Raw genomic sequence first — 14,140 nt, 5'->3', positions numbered from 1 at the left:
AGCCATACGACCTCGGCACGACATCTCACAGCATCGCATACAGCAACTCGAGGTTAGTGCTTCTGTAACTCATCCTTCCTTGAGTTATATACCTTCTCTTTGAGTTACTATAACGTTGGCTTGTAATATTACAGACCCAACTAGAAGAAGAGAGGAGGGAATGTCAAGAGATGGACGCGAGGATAATGGCGGAGCGAGCGGCGGCTGACCAGAGGATGGCGGAGATGTTCCAGTACATGCAGAGGCTTGGCGCCGCACAGGGTTTCGCTCCACCACCTCCATTGTTCCCTGCAGTTGACCCTGCTCTGTTCCATACTCCTGTGAGTATCAAAATTGTAGTTACATGTTGGTAATGCATCTGGTATAACACATGCAATCTCTTCTCTATGCAGGGTCAATCTGGGGCGGCATCCAACAACCCTCATTAAGGGTTCAACCCAACGCAGCACCAGTCCAACCTCCCACCTCCATGAGAGTTATGTTTTTAGTGTTTCGAACACAAAACTTATGTTGAATACTTGTCACAGCTTGTGAACTTGTGTTGATACTTCTGAACTTCTGTTAATATTGTTTGTGTTGAGAACCTCTCAACTTATGTTGAATACTTATGTCAGAATTTGTGTATATACTGTTTGTGTTGGCTATATATGTCTGTGATGATCTGTGATGTATATATGTGATATCTGTGAAATATCTTTTGTTTGTTTGGATGGAATAGGAAAACAAATAAAAAAGGTGTGTACTGGTCACTTTGCCTAGTGTAACACTCGACAAAGAGGTGTTTTGCTGAGTGTCAGAACCATAGCACTCGACAAAGAACCAAGACCTAGGCACCGGTATAGGTTCTTTGCCGAGTGTAATGGCTCTAGCACTCGGCAAAGAAGCACGCTTTGCCGAGTGCCATACTAGTCACTCGGCAAAGTACCTGACACGGGGACCCCTCTGGCGGATTCTTTGTCGAGTGCTGTCAGGTAGACACTCGGCAAAGGTAACTCCTTTGCCGAGTGTCGTCGGGGATACTCGGCAAAGACTCCGTCTCCGTCACCCGTCGCCGTAACGACTGCTTTTCTTTGCCGAGTGCTCTCTGGCAGACCTCTTTGCCGAGTGCCCGAGAAAAAGTACTCGGCAAAGACGGCTTTGCCGATGCACTATGTGCCGAGCGCTCTTTGCCGAGTGCGACACTCGGCAAAGCGTTTGCCGAGTGCTTCAGGCACTCAGCAAAGCCGTCGATTCCGGTAGTCCTTGTTGCATTGGGCTTGGATGGTTTTTACGGGCTATCTATGAGGTATCGGCCCACTAACTAACTACGTGTTTTGTGCGTAACACATGATGACTGTCGAAACTGGTGCTTTATAAGAGTATATATTATAGAATAATGAACATATCGTTGCTACAGTATAGCAACTTGCAGTGGCAGCGAACCTTACGTGCAGAGGCGGATCCAGGACCGGGGCTGCCGGGGCTCCAGCCCCGGTCCAGCAGCTCGTGTCTCCTCAAAACTTTGCTCTTTCCCGCTTCTACCATTTCTTTCCGGCCAGCTAATCTATCATATCACAAAGATGATCTATAAAGTGAACATGTCCTCTATGTAAATAGTCGTTAGCCCGCTACATATGCACGTCTATTTGGTCTTTGTTTTGCGTCTGCGCAGTCGAACTCGAGGTGGCGCCGCTACCTGTAGTGTGCTGAGAAGGTGAACAAGAAGCAGCTTGTCGTTTTCAGCCGCCACGCAAACGGCGTTGCAGTGATGATTTTTTTTATTTTAGCCCCTTTTTCTATTAGAATTTTAGTTTTATATCTTGACAAAGTTGTTACTCTATACTATTTTATAGTAATTTTAGCATTGTTATTGAAAGAACGCTCTATAATTGTTGATCCACGATGGTAACATGCTACAGGTTCATGTAATTCACACATCCTCTTTATAGTGGTTCCATTAATTCACATTGTGGGGCCATGTTTAGTCTCTCCAATACATAATTCAGTCTCCTTTTCATCTATTTCTGGATCCGCCACTGCTTACGTGCTCTCGTAGCCACGCGTTGATAGGAAGACAAGTAAAGCGAAGACCTTGCCATGCATTAAGCAATACGGCGGCTAAGCAGTTGTCTTATTGGGAGCCTCCCATGCCACGAGCCCGCAATCGCAGAGACGCGGACGCCCACGAAACGAAATTCGCAATGGGTGTCCTCTTCCTGATCGCCTGCCTTCTCGTTCCGGCCGCCATTTACCTCCTCCCAGCCAACAACAACACACCACCATGGGAGCCCATCACCTGCACGGGCGGCAACGCCAACGGCGAGTCAAACTGCACCGTCACCAACTCGTACGGCTCCTTCCCGGACCGCACAGTCTGCCGGGCGGCGGCGGCCGTCTACCCACAGACCGAGAAGGAGCTGGTCGCCGCCGTGGCGGCGGTTGCCGCGGCTAAGGGGAAAGCGAAGGTCGCCACGAGGCACTCCCACAGCTTCACCAAGCTCGCGTGCCCCGGCGGCCGCGATGGCACCGTCATAAGCACCCGGTGGCTCAATCGGACGGTGCGCGTCGACGTCGGCAGACGGCTCCTGACGGTGGAGGGCGGCATGGTCCTCAGGGACCTCGTCCGTGTCGCCGCGGAGGCAGGGCTCGCGCTGCCGCACTCGCCGTACTGGAGCGGGCTCACCGTCGGGGGCCTCCTGGCCACCGGCGCCCACGGGAGCTCGCTGTGGGGGAAAGGGAGCGCCGTGCATGAGTACGTGGTCGGGATGAGGATCGTGACGCCGGCGCCGGCGAGCCAGGGGTTCGCCGTGGTGAGGGAGCTCGGCGCAGACCACCCTGACCTGGATGCCACCAAGGTCTCCCTCGGTGTGCTGGGAGTCATCTCTCAGGTATGTACAGCACCGCGCAAACATGGCCACTTGCACACCTCAATGAATAATGCATCACCTTTCAGTTTTATTTTCTCGATCGGTTAGAGTTGTTTCCAACTAACTCAGATGAATACACTATAATTTGATGTTGTCGATTTGCGAAGTTATTAGCCGAATATATAGATTTGCGAAGTCAATGCTAATTTGATGTGGTTATATATAAAAAAAGGTCAATGGTTACCGCTGTACTATATACAGTACGTTTTAGATTATTATTAGGTCAATGGCAATAATGATTATCAGGTTGCATTGTACCGCTGTACTATACAGTATATTGTATTATATATACTGCACGCTTCTATATTTCTTCTTTGTGTACGCAAAGTAGAGCTGGCTATGCATTTCCTTGTTATTTCCTGTACTTGTTAACTATAGATTACAAACTATAGCTGAGAATAAATTTAAGAATTAGGCTACTAACGAGTGTCACCAGGTACTCGGCAAATAAAAGTCACCGTCACGGCGGCCGGTAACGGAAACAGAGATTTTGCCAAGTGTACTAGGTGACACTCGGCAAAGAGTATCCCTTTGCCGAGTGTCCGCCTTACTAGACCTCGGCAACGAGGTCGCCCGCGGGCCCCTTTATCAGTTTCTTTGCTGAGTGCACTAAAAGTCACTCGGCAAAGCATGCTTCTTTGCGGAGTGCCAGAGCCACAACACTCCACAAAGAGGCTTTAACGGTACCCAAGTGTGCCTTCTTTGCCGAGTGCTATGACCTTGACAATCGCAAAGTGACCAGTATACCCCTTTTTATTTGTTTTTCTATTCCATCCAAACAAACAAAAGATATATCACATAATCATCACATATACATCACATATATCACATAATCATCACATACATAATAGAGACCACATATTTCACAAAAAACACAAATCTCACAAGTTTTTCACAAACATGTCTATGTTCATACCAAGATTCACCAACATATGTATCACACAACTTTAAAACATAAGTTTTTCACAAACATAAGTTCACAAGTTTATCACCCAAGCTAAGAGAAGATCATCAGCGAGGTGGGCAGTTGGACTGGTGCGGTGATGGGCTGGGCGATCCATGAGGGTTGTTGGATGCCGCCCCAGATTGTCCAAGCACATAGAAGAGATTGCATGCGTTATACCAGATAAATATATCATGCAGAACTAGAATTTGATACTCACAGGAGTAGGGAACAACAGAGGTGGTGGAGCAAAACCTTGTGCGGCGCCAAGGCTCTACATGTATTGGAACATCTCCGGCATCCTCGCCTCCATCACCTGTCGTTCCCTCCTCTCTTCTTCTAGTTGGGCATGTAATATTCCAACCCAATGTTATAGCAACTCAAAAAGAAGGTATATAACTCAAGGAATGACGAGTTACATAAGCACTAACCTGGAGTTGTTGTATCGGATTATGTGAGCTGTGCTGCCGAGGTCATATGGCTGGGCTTGAGCTCATGCTCCTTGCTCGCACCTGAGACAGAGCGAGAGTGGACGACGAGTCGATTACCCCATCAGCAATCCAGTACTGCCCATGTCTCTTGCCTCCTCCGACCCTCATGAGTAGGGATGGCAATCGGACGAGTAGAACGTGGATATATGGTTCACGTATCCATACCCACGAGATAAAACCCAACCCATACCCATTTACGCTCGTGGGTACAGATTTGTATCCATACCCGTACCCGCCAGGTATCCGCTATCCAGTGGATATCCGTTACCCGTCCGCACACTAAAATTCCAATATCATCCCACCATAATCCATAGCTGGTACTAGTAGTAGTACTGAAGTAGCGAACACAATACAACACATCATAAAACATGTCACTGGGTGGCTAGTTCACGCCTTCACGGGCTCACACTCATCTCACGGTCATGGACTCATGGGCCTTGGAGGCTGGAAGCCTTGAACCTGGAAGTGGGACTATGGGAGCCTCTCGGCTTGGGCTTGATGAGTAGCAGTTAGCATAGTAGGTGACCGGTTAGAGAAATTGGGTCCACATGTCATATGTCCATCGGGTGGTGGATATGGATAGCGTATATCCATACCTGCGAAATTCTTACCCGTGGATACTGTCTAGTATCCATACCCGTACCCGCGGATAAGAAAATCCACCATATCCATATCCAACGGGGTAAATAACTGTGGTTATTTACCCATACCCGTACCCATTGCCATCCCTACTCATGAGGACATCTCCATCGATGTCCTTAGTCCTCAGATCGTAATCTAGCGCATGGACCTCCTGTGCCACGACGGTGTACTCATGAAGGCAACTGTAGACGGCGGGGTTGCTATACGCCACAGGCCCGTCATCCGGGTTGTAGGTGACGTCGGACGTCGCCTTGCCCTTGTGGGTCATAGCATAAGGCGAGAAGATGGAGAAGGTTGGCCATCATGTGACGCCGAGTGCAAAAAAACCAACGAGATAGTTAGAAATAATATCTAATCCAGTGTTATATACCTAAATAAAAAAGAGGGCGTACCCATGCTTCTACATATTGCCTAGGCTGCGGCTGCCTTAGTGGTGGGAGGGACCTTGCATCATTAGACGCCGTTCCCGGCTAGCGTTGTGCGCCTCGTCCTACTCAGGCGAGCACCACCTATCCACCATCTGCTCTCAGCACTGAGGATGTGAGGCGCACCAATAAGGAATCATCTAAAAGTAAAAATAGTACAGTGCGTATTAGAAGATAAAATTAAGGAAAAAATTTGTCACAGATATTAAAGTGTTGCATTTACCTGCAAGTACTGGTCCCTGGTCAACTACATGGTTCGGGCTTCCTGCTTGGTCACCTTCCCCCTAAGGACAGAGTCGTGGTAGCTGACGATTCCTGTATTCGTGCCTCGTAGTGCATGTCCACGACGAGCTTCTTACAGCTCGTGGTGGCCACCACATCCGCCCTAGCCTCGTATCCAGCCTCGCATCTGAAGAAATCCTGCTTACAAAGACGATGTATCCATACATTATTTCAAAAATGTGCAACAAGTGCGACATATTTTATATTATGGTAAGACTTACCCACAACTCTTGCTTCACCCGCTCTGCCTTGTTGTTGAATTCCCTGTCGTCCAGGTCTACTGCATCGGGGGCGACGACAGGTTGGGCCCGTCACTCCGGCGTACCCAACCAGTCTAGGGAAGTGTTCCCTGCATAGTAGGCCAATGATGCAATTGGGGTTGCGGTCGTGACCCCCAGCATTCTCCACAACCTTCCAAGACCTGTCCAAGTGACAAATAATAAGTATTAGTTTATATTATGAATTTGTACACATAATATGAACAAGCAGGGAGAACATAAAGTTACATGCCTCTCCCCATCTGGCCGAATCAGCGGTCGTCTGTCTTGAAATATGGGACACTGAGGGAGACTCATGGGACCTGAGGCGTCCTGCTGAGCGTCATCGTCGTCCTGCTGCGCTGCATTGACAGTGGCCTGCTGCTGGACGTCGTCGTCCTGTTGTGCCTCCTCCGCCGTCCTACAGGTGCCTCCTCCCGGTGAATAGCATCAAAGTGTTTCCATGCTTCACCATCGGATGCGTGCACCATCTTGTCAGGATTGTATCGTTTGCCATTTTTGTGCCATGTCATCTATTTCGCGGATTACTCGGTCATGTATAGACGCTGGATCCTAGGTATGAACGGAAGGTGGCGTAGGATTGTCACAAGGATGTCGAGCTGCCTCTTCTGACCATCACTAGAGTCTACCTCCAAGAACCTAGATGATTTACACTTCGGACAGTACTTTGCCTCTATGTATTCTTTCCTAAATAGCACGCAGCCCTTCGGACAAGCATGTATCTGCTCATACGTCATCTTGAGTGCACGAAGGAGTTTCTGTGCCTTATACATGCTCTTTGGCAGAACATGATCCTCCAGAAGCAAACTGCCAATAACTATCAACAAGCCATCGAATGTGTCTCGACTCATGTTGTACTGCGACTTAAACACCATTACACGACCAATGGCATCTAGTTGACAAACCTTTGTCTCGCCGTGAAGGGGCTTCTGTGCCATGTCAAACATGTCGTAGAACGTCTTTGAGGTCGGCTCTGGCTCGTCCTCTGTACATCCTCTAGCGAACTGTGTCTCGTGATAGTCGTTCAACATATCTGCTACCCCCACATCAATCTCATAATCCTCGACGCGTTGTCTCACCACTTCCTCTCTCGTACGATGTGCTTCACCATGGAAGATCCATCGAGTATAGTCCGACGTAAATCCATTCTTCCAAATATGTTATACCATGGCCTTCTTTGATTTTCTTTTTCGGTTGGCACATTTGCTGCATGGGCATGGGACTAGACTTGCTTCTTTAGCAGCTTTGCTAAATGCCCGTTCCACGAAAGCATCGGTATTTCTTATCCATTCAGAGGTGACATCGTTTCTTCCTACACGGCCTGTGTACATCCACTCACGGTCCTCCATACTCTAACATATATAACAGAGTATACTCTAAAGATTAACACAAGTCTGTCAACAAAAAAATCAGCAGCACCTCCCCGCCCGGGGAGGTTTCCAAAAACCTATAAACAAAAGTAGCAGCACGATGGCTGATACACACATAGACATCAATGCCTTGACACTTAGCCAATCATAACTACTGTCTGGCCGTGAAGGGGCTTCTGTGCCGCGTCAAACATGTCGTAGAACACCTTTGCGGTCGGGTTTGGCTCGTCCTCCGTACATCCTCCGGGGAACTGTGCCTCTTGGTAGTCGTTCAACATATCTGCTACCCCCGCATCAGCATCATAATCCTCGATGCGTTGTCTCACCACCTCCGCTCTCGTACGATGCACTTCACCATGAAAGATCCACCGAGTATAGTCCGACGAAAATCCATTCTTCCAGATATGTTCTACCATGACCTTCTTTGATTTTCTTTGCAGTTGGCACATTTGTTGCACGGGCATGAGAATAGACTTGCTCCTTTAGCAGCTTCGCCAAATGCCCATTCCACGAAACCATCGGCCTTTCTAATCCATTCAGAGGTGACATCGTTTCTTCCTACACGGCCCGTGTACATCCACTCATAGTCCTCCATACTCTAACATATATAACCGAGTATACTCTAAAGATTAACACAAGTCTGTCAACAAAAAAATTCAGCAACACCTCCCCACACGGGGTGGTTTCCAAAAACCTACAAACAAAAGTAGCAGCACGATGGCTGATACACACATAGACATCAATGCCTCAACACTTAGCCAATCATAACTACAACTAGTGTGGCTTATGAATCGACACTTAGACAATCATAACTACATTGTAAGATTAATTGAAATGATCAATGAATTGACACTTAGCGGTTGCATAGAGTCTTTACCTTTCCCGGTGGCGGTGCATTAACCGAAGCAGGGGACCGATCGGCGCGGCGCACGCGGGCGAGCTCGAGCGGGCGCTGCGGCGGGGCGAGCGCGGCGAGGGCAGAGGGGCGAGCGCGCCGCTGAGCGCGGGCGGGCGCGGTGGGGAGAGCGCGCCGACGAAGCGAGAGGCGCGGCGAGCGACGCGGCGGGGCTGACGGCGGCGCGACAACGAATAATGGAGTCAGGGGCCCGGACTCTGGCTAAGTATATGTTCTTTGTCGAGTGCCCGCGATCTGACAGTTAGCAAAGTTTTTTTTTAAATTTAAAAATGGACTTTACCGAGTGCCAGGCGTTGGCACTCGGCGAAGAGATCACTTCGCCGTCGACCGCCTGACAATCGGCAAACAATGCTTTGCCGAGTGCCTATTTTGGGCACTCGGTAAAGTATATTTTTATATTTTTCTTTTCCCAACCAAACTTATTGTGGTATGTTCCTACACTATGTAGACTTACATGTTCCATTTTCGCATAATTATAAAAGTGTTTACTATAACTATTAGTTTTTGTTATTTTAATTGAATTTACTCGGATAATTCAGATTTGAACTGCAAGTCACTCGGAAAATGAAAAACCGTGAATGCAAAAATGATATCCATGTTAGGTAACACAAGTTACGACCGATTTTAGGAGCAGACCAGAATTTTCGAGCATCATCCTCACTAAACATGACCGTGAACTTGCCATCAAGTTGTTTAAAAATTGTATAAAACACAAACAAAATCAGAAAATCATGAAACTTTTTCATATGTCATGATATCATATGTCGAGGCTATGATAAAAAATTGAGAATGTTTCGAGAAAGTTGTGAGACACTATATAGACTAGCTAGGTTTCTACACATAGTGCATCACAACTTTCTCGAAACATTCTCAAAATTTTATCACAACCTCTACATATGATATCATGACATGTGGATAAGTTTTATGATTCTATGACTTTGTTTGTGTTTTATACAATTTTAAAACAACTGGATGGCAAGTTCACGGTCATGTTTAGTGAGCACGACGCTCAAAAATTCTTGTCTGCTCCATAAATCAGCTGTAACTTGTGCTAAATAACATTCATATCATTTTTGCATTCACTGTTTTCCATTTTTCTAGTGACTTGCAGTTCAATTCTAAATTATCTGAGGAAATTCAATTAAACGAACAAAATCTAATAGTTATAGCAAACACTTTTATAATTGTGCTAAAATAGAACCTGTAAGTCTACATAGTGTAGGAACATTGTAGAAACAGTTTGGTTGGGAAAAAAAATAAACATATATTTTGCCGAGTGTCCATGGTAGATACTCGACAAAGCATATTTTGCCGAGCGTCAGTCTGGAGACACTCGGAAAGAATCTTCTTTGTTGAGTGCCAAAGACCGACGCTTGGCAAAGTTAACGACCGTCAGCTATAGACGGCTGCTGACGGCCTTTTGCCGAGCGTCTCTGTTCACCGAGTGTTAGGTACTCGGTAAAGCGGTCTTTGCTGAGAGTCTACCTGTACCGAGAGTCCTGCTCTCGGTAAACGCGATCGTTACGGAGAGTAGGACTTTGCCGAGTGCGCGATAAAAAGCACTCGACAAAGCGTCGAGCACTCGGCAAAGAGCCAGATTCCGGTAGTGTTAACCATAGATTACAAATTAATTGTTAGCTGAGAATAAATTTAAGAATTAGGCACTCCATGCATGTTTGGATGCCATATATGCTAAAAGGTGAATATATATTACAATCGATGAACTATTACCCCTTGTTATTACCTAGTTGTATTTGGCTAGCTAAGAGCAGTTCCAAGAGTCTTTTTCTCTCACATTTCTCTAGTCCTGCCTATTAAGAGAAAAGAATTTACATATATTTACTCTCTCTATACTTGTCAAGTTGATGAATTCAATGGTCTATTACCGTATTCACTAGTTTTCTCCGGGTCCGCACCATCTAAAAGGTAACACATTTTAAGACACTCCACTATGATTTCTGTCCTTTCAGCTAGTTCAAGACAACCCACTCTGATTTTAGCCATTTTTAACCAATTTAAAATATTTCACTACGATTTTAGTCATTTAACTGGTTGAAGACATTCTACTCTAATTTGAGTCCTTTTAACCAGTTTTAATACGTCTCACTCTGATTCCAATTATTTTAACCACTTTAAAATATTCCACTATTATGCGGTCATTTTAAACATTTTAGAACATCCAAACTTGATTCCAGTCCGTTTATCTAGTTTAAGACAATTCAATCTGATTTTAATCATTTTAACTAGTTTATGTCATTCAACCTAGATTTCAGTCCTTTTATCTAGGGCAATTCTCTATATGACACTACAATTTTGCCTAATACCTTATTTGATACCTTAAATATTCTAATTTTTTATGCCACTAAAATGGAAATTTTAACTTTCCATGTCATCATCAGTGGCATAGAAGGGATTGGAACATGCAATAACCCTTCTATGTCATTAGCGACGACATGAAAGAGTAAGAAATTGCATTGAGTGGTATAGAAGGGATTAGAACATTTCTAATGGAAAAAGGATACTGGGAAAATTTGTAGTGTCATATAGAGAAACTTCTCATTACCTAGTTTACGACATTCCATATGATTTTCAGCCATTTTAACTTATTCAATCCTTTAATTATTTGTCTAATTGATTTTAAGCAATTTCATATAATTTTTAGACATTTCATATTACTCTGTTAATTGACATTTAGTTTTCTAACTAATTTTAAGTCATTCCATGTGTTTTCAAACATTTTATCTTGCTCAGCTCTTATTATTTGGCCGATGTTTGGACTGAGGCACTATTAAGTATATCCTTTGATATTCAACCGTTTTAAGTAATTCCATATTATTTAAGTCATTTTTTCAGATTTCCAGTCATTTGTCGTCCTTTAATTAGTTTTCCAACTGACATTAAATCACTTTTAGATTATTGAAATCATTCCTTATATTATTATTCATTTTATGTAATTTAGTCCTTTTTCTAAGTTATTTTTGCCAATTTAGAGTTGCATCTATGTTATTCCTTCGAACTCACAGTATTATTTAAGACATTTTATTTGCATCTAAGTTGTTTCTACTATTATAGAGTTGAATCTAAATCATTCTTTCCAACTCACTTTCTAAGATACTTTTAGATCGCATTAAGTCATTCATGCGTTGCAGGATTGAACCTAAGTCATTCCTTTCAACTTACAATATTTAAGACATTATATGTTGCACCTAAGTCATTAATTCCTGCCAGTGCGGGATTGAATCTAAGTGGTTCCTTCTAGCTCACATCATCTAAGACGACATTATATGTTGGATCTAATTAAGTTATTCTTGCCAATGCAATATTGAATAACAGGTTGGGTATTGCAGGGGTAGATTAGATCTATATATTTCATCATGTCGCCTAGACATGGCTGACTAACTCGGTCAGGATGTGCTCGATCGCATCCGGGTGAGACTATTGCTTTGTCATCCTAGTTGACAAATATAGCGATGCAGCACACAAGAGAGCCCAAATATGATGCTTTGATAATAAATTTATAGTGTTAGCTAGAGGCATGATGTCCCTGCTATACGTTCGTTCGTTCATGTGCATGCAGGTGACCCTTGCGTTACAGCCTATGTTCAAGCGTTCGGTCACGTTCGTGACACGCGACGACTCGGACATGGCGGAGACTGTGTCCGTCTGGGGTCACCTCCACGAGTTCGGCGACATGACATGGCTGCCCTACCAGCGCAAGGTCGTGTACCGCCAGGATGACCGCGTTGACGTCGCCACCGGAGGAGATGGCCACAATGACTTCCTCGGCTTCCGATTCTACTCCAAGCCTGGCGTTATGGCCGCCAGGCTCCTAGGTGTGCTAGCTGCTTGTTGTGAAGATAAATTAACACTCATGGCTTTTAAAAACTTTTGATACTAAAAGCACGCATGCAAAAATTCCATCTTGCTTTGATTTAGACACGTGGCTGGAAGAGAAGGATGTTGACACTGCCCGGTGTCTGATGGCACGGTTGCCGATGTGGAAAGTGCAGAGGGAGGCCTACGGCTTCTCTAACGACGGCGTCTCCTTCACGGGGTACCCAGTGGTGGGGTTCCAGCACCGCATACAGGCCTCTGGCTCGTGCCTGGACGACGGCGGCGGTGGTTTGCTGCTGTCAGCGTGCACATGGGACCCGCGCCTCCGAGGCGGGCTGTTCTACAGCTCCGGCTTCAGCGTGGGTCTATCCAAGGTGGCAGCGTTCGTCGCCGACGTGCAGAGGCTCCGCGACATCAACCCGCGGGCCTTCTGCGGGCTCGAGGGCAAGCTGGGCGTGTTCATGCGGTACGTGAAGGCCTCGTCGGCGTTCCTAGGCAAGCCCGAGGACTCGGTGGACTTGGACATCGTCTACTACCGGAGCCACGTGGAGGGCACGCTGCGCAGGCACGCCGACGTGGTCGACGAGATGGAGCAGATGGCGCTGCACAAGTACGGTGCCATCCCACACTGGGGCAAGAACCGGAACTTCGCCTTTGACGGCGCCATCGACAAGTACCCTAGGGCACACGAGTTCTTGAGGGTGAAGAACACGTACGACCCGGACGGGATCTTCTCCAGCGAGTGGAGTGACCAGGTGCTTGGCGTCAAGGGCAGCCCCAGCATCGTCAGGGATGGCTGCGCCATTGAAGGTCTGTGCGTTTGCTCCGGCGACTCGCACTGCATGCCGGATAAGGGCTATTTCTGCCGGCCTGGTAAGGTTTACAAGGAGGCCAGGGTCTGCGTACGTGTTTGATGGGGACGGACAATCTACAGCTGTCTCTAGGTATCGATGTCATACCTTACACCTGTGTCATAATTGCTAATTAAGTGCTTTCTAGCTCTCTTCTAAATTAGAAAGATATTCTGGCTTTTTTTTATTATGTAGCTAGTAGACATGGTGCATAATAGTTAATAAATAATAAAACATAAAACATGTTGCAATTTAAATGGAGGGAGTAGTAATTAGCTAATAATATGATGCCTAAAATGTGGAGCAACATTTTTGGTCCCCACAAAATTTACAGAGCAAAATATGTTATTTGGATTGGAACCAAAGTTTCATTGGTGTGAATCACTACGTTCATGTTAACATTTCCTCTGATACCACTTCTGTCACACCTGAATTTAAGGGATAAAGTCAGGTGCGTCTCATATGTACGCCAAAGGAGAACATCACATATAATGAAAAAATGTATATAGATAAATATCACAAATATCATTATTACGTAGCGGAAGCCTTACAAAAATAAATGATAACAATAAAGCGAACTAAATATTATTCCTTGGCGCCATAAAGCTGACTAAAAGACGCCACCTAGATAAGCTCGTACTCTGCGTTGTAAGGCTCCTCCTGGACCACATGTTCTTCTACTGTGGGAGGGGGTCTATATATCGCAAGAGTGAGCTCACAAAATATCATAGCTCAACAAGTTGTGTAGAATAATATGCATGAACTCACCAAAACTGGGAGTTCATGTGAAATGTAAGCCTGATCAACAAAAAATGGTTAAAGCTGAGCATTGCTTTTAATAAGTTGGTCAAGTTTTATTAGCAGTTACTAAATGTAAGTAGATACCAAACCAGAGTAATAATAGATCAAAATTAATAATAAACCATAATGCGATGCAAATGACAAATTGAATTTAATTCCATAAATTAATCATACGAGAGTCCTGAACTGCTCATGAACGCGAGCACGACTAGTATACCAGTTTTACACTCTGCAGAGGTCGTACCCTGTATCCACAAGTCATGTTACCCATTTGCCACGAGGTTGTACAGACCCATACACCTCTACCAAGGAAGCGAGACAGGGTAACACTACGAGGCCTTTACAAAGTTCCAATAGCTTCAGAAAACCAGCTACAGTTTCTAGGAAGCGCAATGCAGGAA

At 45.5% G+C, this 14,140-nt stretch overlaps 1 protein-coding gene across 1 annotated transcript; it reads left to right on the top strand.

Annotated features, from left to right (window-relative positions):
* Window positions 1-1,930: 1,930 nt before the first annotated feature.
* On the top strand, window positions 1,931-13,195 carry LOC103640501 (putative L-gulonolactone oxidase 6). Its single transcript, XM_008663241.2, has 3 exons — window positions 1,931-2,867; window positions 11,831-12,086; window positions 12,190-13,195. The coding sequence occupies exons 1-3, from the start codon at window positions 2,127-2,129 to the stop codon at window positions 12,999-13,001; spliced, it is 1,809 nt and encodes a 602-aa protein (XP_008661463.2). The 5' UTR covers window positions 1,931-2,126; the 3' UTR covers window positions 13,002-13,195.
* The last annotated feature ends 945 nt before the right edge of the window (window positions 13,196-14,140 follow it).

This window comes from Zea mays, chromosome 1 (genome assembly GCF_902167145.1).
Source record: "Zea mays cultivar B73 chromosome 1, Zm-B73-REFERENCE-NAM-5.0, whole genome shotgun sequence".
Taxonomy (NCBI): domain Eukaryota; kingdom Viridiplantae; phylum Streptophyta; class Magnoliopsida; order Poales; family Poaceae; genus Zea; species Zea mays.
This window is presented reverse-complemented; position numbering and strand designations above follow the sequence as displayed.

What these genes read in the sequence shown, in the direction of transcription:
- LOC103640501 (XM_008663241.2), top strand. Translation starts at nt 2,127, where the DNA reads ATGCCACGAGCCCGCAATCGCAGAGACGCGGACGCCCACGAAACGAAA. An exon ending in TGCTGGGAGTCATCTCTCAG is followed by an intron (nt 2,868 to 11,830) that starts GTATGTACAGCA and finishes ATGTGCATGCAG; the next exon opens with GTGACCCTTGCGTTACAGCC. An exon ending in TATGGCCGCCAGGCTCCTAG is followed by an intron (nt 12,087 to 12,189) that starts GTGTGCTAGCTG and finishes GCTTTGATTTAG; the next exon opens with ACACGTGGCTGGAAGAGAAG.